The sequence below is a fragment of the Portunus trituberculatus genome, chromosome 35 (assembly GCF_017591435.1).
Source record: "Portunus trituberculatus isolate SZX2019 chromosome 35, ASM1759143v1, whole genome shotgun sequence".
Classification (NCBI taxonomy): domain Eukaryota; kingdom Metazoa; phylum Arthropoda; class Malacostraca; order Decapoda; family Portunidae; genus Portunus; species Portunus trituberculatus.
In genome coordinates this window covers 11,099,796-11,107,489 of record NC_059289.1, presented here as the reverse complement: position 1 = coordinate 11,107,489, position 7,694 = coordinate 11,099,796, and the positions used below count along the sequence as shown (strand labels likewise).

Sequence of the window (7,694 nt, the reverse complement as noted above, 5' to 3'; positions counted from 1 at the left end):
TTATTAACTCCACTTCCAGCTCCACTTCCTCAATATTTTGCTTAATAGCTAGTGTTTTGATGTGTTTCTATGTTCAGGTGTGTAGATGGAAGCAATAGAAGGAAGAAAAAGGAGAAACAAAAGAAGATGAAAAGGAGAAAGGGTGTAGAAGAGGAGTAAGATCGAGTCAAGCCGCAATATTTAGCTGTCTCCCTTGTAATCTTGCCTTTTTTTATAATGGATTTTTGTGTTTTGAGGATATATCTGGGGTGGTTTAAATTGTTTTAGTAGTGTTCCAGGGTGGTTTAAGGATGTATTGAGTGTATATGGGGTATCAAAAACGTATTTTTAGTTGTTTTCACTGCATGCATGAGTATCCTAGCTCCTCCGACCCTCCCTTCCAGCCCACACATCACCCATATCACTGTGACATCAGTTTTGCAACCTCTCTAATAATACTGTACCCTTTTTCCTCCTCCTCCCTTTCACCGCATCCCGTTACCTATTCCCGACCCTAATGCCTCCTCTTTAGTTACTCGACCCGTTACTACTCTCTCTCTCTCTCTCTCTCTCTCTCTCTCTCTCTCTCTCTCTCTCTCTCTCTCTCTCTCTCTTGTGTGTGTGTGCTATGAACCAGTGCACTGGCTGTAAATTTTTACTACTATAATTGCCTTCAATACCTACGTATGATAAAGCATATATGTTTGCCAAGTAAGTCGGGGTCTCAAACATACGTACTGCCACAATAGTTTTATATAACATTTTGATTTTGTTAAGGTTTCATTTATGAGAATTTATCGGACACAGTTCCTCAAAGGCAGCTCTTCTTTTTGTCTTGTCCTCTACTAGAGTTGCCAGTCACTTTCGCTTTCAGCTTGAGCGGTCCTGAGCCCCTGCAGCAGCAAGATCAAGATCCAGTAAAACTAAACAAACGTTTAGATCACAGTTGACACAACACCGATCAGTGGGTAGTGTTAGTACTATTGCCAGGTCACGGACGTGGCGTGTCTCAGACTGTAAGATGAAGAGTTGGAGATTGTAGTGTGTCGTCAAGCCAGACTGCCGGTCAACATGGCTATGGAGTGTGTGGATTCATCCCCGAGCGACTTGTCTATTCCTGAGGTGAGGTGTTGCCGCTTGCTGAAGGAACTAGCTTCCTGTCTCTGTTTGTCTTTCACACTATGTGTCTGTTTGTTTGGTTATTTATATGCAAAGTGCCTTTTAATTTTAACAAAGCCTCAACCCATCTAATCATATAAAAAAAGATAGAATGGTTGTTTATTCAAAGAGGAGGTGGTATCAGTATTATGTAAAACACGCGCAGTAAGTAGCATATGGGAAGGATAGTCCAGTACTTTTGAGTTTAATTGAATATATATATATATATATATATATATATATATATATATATATATATATATATATATATATGGTAAATCTATAAAACAGCAACTCCTTACATATTCTTTTCTATTACCCCCCTTCCCCCCAACAAGTTTGGGGGCACGTGGGGAATCGGGGGTTTTGGGGGGGAGCCAAAAGAGGTGAGATATGGCGATCCAAAAAAAAATCTAAGGACAAAAACCTAACCTAACGTAACCTAACTTAACTGGGGGGTTGTGCCCCCCGGAGCCCACAATACAACACTAACCCAACCCTAACATAAACCTAACCTAACATAACCCAACCTAGCCGTGGGGGCTGCGCCCCCCTGGACCCCACCATGCAACACTAACCTAACCCTAACATAAACCTAACCTGACCTAGCTGGGGCTGCTGCCCCGGACCCCCCCCAACGCAACACTAACCTAACTCTAACATAAATCTAACCTACCATATCCTTGCTTTGGGGCAGCTTCCCTACCCCCACACCGGTTCTCTTATAGCTTCACACAATATGCCCTACCTCTACCAATACCCCTCCTCACAATACCTTAACGAAAGGATGAAGGTCCTGGCTGGTCCTCTTCTCGATTGTACACTGACTTGCATCGCAGGAGTGATGATTTCTCAGTAATCAAATTCGCAACCTTTACAACTAATGTCACTGGTGGCCATGGCTCAACTGCGCACACAGATCTCTGTGCACTTGTCTGCCCAGCTGTGCCCCGCCTACGAATACATATAGCAAATTCCCATTGGCGCAGCTTGTGGTGTTAAGAGGTGGTGGCACATCATTGGACAAAAGAACTATAGACACAATAAGAATCCTATTCAGCAGTTACCCACAAACCCAGGATGTGAACAACAGACAGTCACTTCCTGTTACCCACAAACCCCAGATATATACAATAGACAATAGCAATGTTTACTATTTGGACTGAGACTCCGAGTGACGTCTCTAATTTCAGTGAGGCAATGTGACATAACCGTGTGTGACCCCTAAACAAGACCACGAGGTACGTCTTCTCCATTAACTACTCATCATTTTGTGTTATTATTGCACGGATTAGAGAGGAGGTCCTGTTTTAAAGATTTACAGTTTATATATATATATATATATATATATATATATATATATATATATATATATATATATATATATATATATATATATATATATATATATATATATATATATATATATATATATATATATATATATATATATATATATATATATATATATATATATATATATATATATATATATATATATATATATATATATATATATATATATATATATATATATATATATATATATATATATTTATTTATTTATTCTCTCTCTCTCTCTCTCTCTCTCTCTCTCTCTCTCTCTCTCTCTCTCTCTCTCTCTCTCTCTCTCTCTCTCTCTCTCTCTCTCTCTCTCTCTCCATAGGCGATGCTGCTTATTATGACCTTTGAGAGAAAGAAACTAATGGATTTATGAGTTACATCATTGTGCCGAGCTGCTGAGGAGTCCACACAAACAAGGAATTTACTCTTTAAAACGATTGTTATTTTTCTTTACTTGTGTGTACATCATGATGAAGGAAGTACAGCTAAGCTGTCAATAAACAGAACTGTAGAAGGAATTGCATTGATGAAACACTCTTCCTCAGATCCCAGCATGGTTGCATTCTTACACCATCAAGAAGCATCTTACATCGTATGCTGAAGCCAAGAAGATTAAAAACTACAGGCGTGCAGCACATGTGTGCCTGTGGGCGCGACTGGAAGGCTGGTCAATGTTTGGCCGGCTGCGTGGAGCAGTCATGGTATAGCAATAAAAAGTCAAAAGTTTAAAAATGCCCCACTGAGTGTCACATTTTACCATGTTTACATAACTCTGTCCCTGATACTACTGTCTTTTACCTCCCTAAACTCTTTGATCTCCATTCTCTCATCTAATGATCATCTAACACAATCCACCATTGGCACACTGCCTATAAGGTCTAATAGTTACACATCTCTTCCTCCTTCTACTTTAGAACTGATCCACAGAAGTTTCCTTTCTGCCTGAAACAACATACACATACCTCAGTGTAACTTTTAGCCAAGGTGACTCTGCTCACTTAGATTTTATTACAGATGCAGCTGAGATTTGATGGGACGTTTGGCTTCCCTGGTGGTCTGATAAGTGAAGGAGAGGATGTGGTGGAAGGCCTCAACCGTGAGCTCATGGAGGAGATTGCCTGGAATCCAACAGTTGCCCCGGTCACCTGGAATGACTACTACAACACACAGGTCAATACCATACTGCTGTTATACTGAGCATCACACCACTACAACACATGCCTTGAATCAGGTAACAGTAATCAGGTCTGACTAGTCTATGTCACACCACTAGAGTGATATCACAACAGTGGCACTTAGCTTCAAGGCACACCGCTGCAGTGCTGAGGCCACACCACTGTAATGGTTGATATTCATGTGAGAAGTGTATCACCCAAGTGGACAAATGGGAATCACACTATTATAGTAATAGAGGACACAAATTTTCAGTATCTGGGTCTTACAAGAGGCACTTTTGTTAGTTAGTACTATATAAAGTTTGCATCCATTACTGTTCATGTATAATGCATACACAAAAATGTAGTATACCTACTAAAGTTATTAATCTAGATGATGGTAAATGCCTTTATTAGAATGAATCTAAGGATAGAGACTGTGTTAGAAGATGCAGATGTTAAAGGAGAAGTGGTGAGGAAAAGTAAATGGAAATATTTAGAATATTTAATAAGAGTAACAGTTGTGACATGGCATAGGAGGTGGTGATGGAAAGATACATTGACAAGAGAAAGGGAAAAAGGAGGAAATGTTGAAAGTATTTAGAAATTTGAAGAATAGTGAAGAAATAGGAAGTAATGAAGGTTTGAGCAACAAGATTGGTGTGTCAAGTGAAGGTGAAGTAATGAAGTATGAATTAGTTGAGGTGGACCAATGCTACACCAAAACTTGCTTGGATCACCTGGAAAATGTCAGAGGTCAAAATTATCTAGAAGTTTTGTATGAGCTGATACTTAGTAGTAATTCTCCTTGGAGTTGGAGTGTTGGCCATTCTATGTTATCCTTGTATCTTTATGCCCCAGGTGATGGATTTAAAAAGATATCTTTTCTGTCCATTTATTGAAAATGCCTTTCATTAAGTGGAGGAGGCTACACATAGATCTCTTCAGAATAAGGTGGGCTGAAGGATTTGTATTTCATCTAACTTAACCTCTTATGTATTTGAGTATTTGATATCACAGTCCATTGCTGTGCTGTACTGTTTATATGTTCTTTGTCTGTTATTTTCATAGCTAGATTTTTTTTTTTTTTTTTCCACTCGCCAACTGTGTGCCTCCTCCCTTCTTGTACATGTGCTTTGTAAGAGCTTTGATTTTCAGTGATACTCTACTTTTTCCTCTTGTTAATGTAAAAGTTGATCTTGACCTTGCTGCTTCTCTATCCCCCTCAGTTTGTTTCTGTTTTTGTATCCTATACATAAAACTAGTTGTATGCTGGCCTCCGAAAATTAATCATCTTACCAATCTCATTTGTAACATTTCAAGATTTTCATGTTTCTAACTGCATGTGGCATTCAACTATACTACTACTACTACTACTACTACTACTACTACTACTACTACTACTACTACTACTACTACTACTACTACTACTACTACTACTACTACTACTACTACTACTACTACTACTACTACTACTACTATTATCATCCAGCCTTATTCACATCAGCTGACCACTCTTTGTTGTCAGTGTTACCAGATTCTGTCATTCAATACCATTTCAAGAGACTTATTTAATGCATTCATTACAGTCAGTATTCATGAATGCCATATATAGTATCTTTCATAGGAAACTTAAAAGGAGTACTTCGTTGATGAACAGATACATTTTAGGAAGGTTTGTATTTCTTAATTGTTGCTTTTTAAAACCATTATTTTGTATCCTGAACCACAAGTACTTGGTTCCATGGCTAAGACTAGTAAGTTTTCCCTTTGCAGCATTCTTACAATTCAGTTGCATGTTATGTAGTTCAAACATTAATTGTGAATGAGAGTGGCATGTGATGTACTGAGTGGTTGGGATGTTACAGGTGGATTCTCCCCACAACTTGGTGCTGCATTTCTTCATCAAGCAGTTGACACTTGGGCAGTTCTGTGACCTTGAAAAAGCTTGTCCACAGTGCTCTGAATACGGGAAGGAGGTGAGTGACTCCATTTGTAATAATGATGTAAATGGTATGCAGAATGTGGACTAAGAGAAGGCCTTTTAACTATAGATACATGGAGTACAAGGTGACACAGTGTGAAGTTGAAGAAAGAGAATTGTAGAAGTGTGAATTAATGGAATAAGTTTAGTAAGGAAGTTGTGAAAGCCAAAACTGTCCATGTTTTTAAGAAGAAACAGGATAATGGATATAGAGATGGGATACTGTGAGATTACTCCCCTCCTGTAAACCACAGCTAGCTAATTGCACACACATTCTCTAAGTCTAAGTCATTTGTACTGCAAGAAATAAGTATTGCGATGTGTTGTGTTGCAGGTGATGGGCAGTGTGCGTGTGCCTCTGTACACCATGCACAACATGTACAGTGGGTTGCCAGCGTTCCTTAACAACAAGTTCACGAGCATTGCCAAGGAACAATTGCTGCTTTCCCTCTACCATGTCAAGCTGCTCTCAGAGGAGGAGGTCAAGCTAGCAATCCTTCACAGCCAAGCTGATCAACACAGACTCACACGATGTAAATGCATTGTATTATAAGTTCTCAATATTGTTGTTAATATATACTAGATAAGTCCGTAATTTTATTTTGTTGCTAATATGAAATTATTCTTAAAACATAATTTAGAATCTAACATTTTTTATTTCATAAAGTATTTATCAAAGGCTTTCAAACTGTCATATAACCCTTCTGTTTATGTGCTGTTTCAAAAAGATACATTCTGTCACTTTCATTAAAAATTCCAACAGGATGGCCATTGCTAGTGTTCTACAGCACAACAGACTTGGAGGGCTACTAAGAAACACCTTGAAGTGATAGTGACCACAAAAGTCCTAGTTAATAGATTTGTGACTTGCTTTAATCAGCAGCAACAGTTACTGATGCTCAATGTTAGCTTGAGCGAAGAAGCCTCAGTGCCTCAAACAAACGAACAGTGTTTACACCAGCTTCCTCCACACACCAGAGCTCCTCACGTCCAGATCCAATTTGTGTTGAGTGCCAAAGATTGTTCAACTGTTTTAAGAGGTGACCAGACAACCAAAGGGTTTTGTGAAGTGAGGACATAATGAGGACAGAATGTGGGCTCAAGGCAAGACTATCCTGTCAGTCTGACAATTGAGTGGTCCCAACAATTAGACTCCTCTGCATTCCAGCCAAGCTTGATGCCAGTAAACAGTAACCAGCAACCATTCAAATACAGAATACCATCACCTGTAAGAAATGTGTTCTGTGTTGAATAGTTACTGTATGTACTGTGATAATCCCTCTGTTCTCTTTTAACCTTCTTTGACATTTTTCTCCTAACAATGACTATTACTGGTGTCACAAGCTGGCTTCCCTCATCCTCACCTGTCACATTCCACACTCAGGTCCTCAGTGGTCAACACTCCCCCTCATAACATACATCTCTGTTCCTGTTCCTCTCTTCTCTTGCAGTTGGCCACCATTGCACTTATTCTTGCCTTAACCACCAACTAGCTTCCTCAGGTTCCTACATGTCAGTCAGTCAATCCTCTCCAGCTTTTGTTTCCTTTTGTACTACTTCAGAGTTAATTTTCCTTTTCTGTCATCCTTAGTTACAGACTATCCCACTCTACATGTGTCTCTGGCTTCTCTGCATGTATTGTGGTTTCCTACATTATCTTATGACTGTCATTGCAATGTTGTGACTACAGTGCAAAAACTATGGTCTGCATTATGAAGAAACCTTGAAAAGAAGGTGCTAAAAAATAGATTTTAGTTTAGACAATGATGGAAATATTTGAATTGTTGTTTGTTGTTTTTAATTTGAGTCTATCTGAAACAGATTATCCTCACAATCCAATGTGCTGTTTATATGCATAGATTATAATAGGTTGTATATATTTTTTTGTGATTCTGTATTGTTTCTGGCAACAAATAATCACAATTTTTCTTTCTTCCCATAGTTTTTTAAATCCACTCATTTCCCCATGAAGAGGCTTTTGTTTGTATCTTGTCCTACATTGCTTCAGCTGCATTTCCCATGGTTGGCTTTATAACATTATGATGATCCCAAAGTTCCTTTTCTTGTTGAATGAA

General features: G+C 38.7%; 1 protein-coding gene across 1 annotated transcript; it reads left to right on the top strand.

Annotated features, from left to right (window-relative positions):
- The first annotated feature begins 887 nt into the window (after positions 1 to 887).
- Positions 888 to 7,556, top strand: LOC123512954 (U8 snoRNA-decapping enzyme-like). The gene is made up of 6 exons (XM_045269685.1): positions 888 to 1,101; positions 3,027 to 3,182; positions 3,496 to 3,651; positions 5,504 to 5,614; positions 5,954 to 6,152; positions 6,383 to 7,556. Coding segments are annotated over exons 1-6 (675 nt in total). The 5' UTR covers positions 888 to 1,050; the 3' UTR covers positions 6,385 to 7,556.
- Positions 7,557 to 7,694: the final 138 nt, after the last annotated feature.

Coding starts and splice junctions, on each gene's coding strand:
- LOC123512954 (XM_045269685.1), top strand. CDS start 1,051: ATGGCTATGGAGTGTGTGGATTCATCCCCGAGCGACTTGTCTATTCCT. Junction 1,102..3,026: donor GCGACTTGTCTATTCCTGAG/GTGAGGTGTTGC, acceptor ACTCTTCCTCAG/ATCCCAGCATGGTTGCATTC. Junction 3,652..5,503: donor ATGACTACTACAACACACAG/GTCAATACCATA, acceptor GGGATGTTACAG/GTGGATTCTCCCCACAACTT.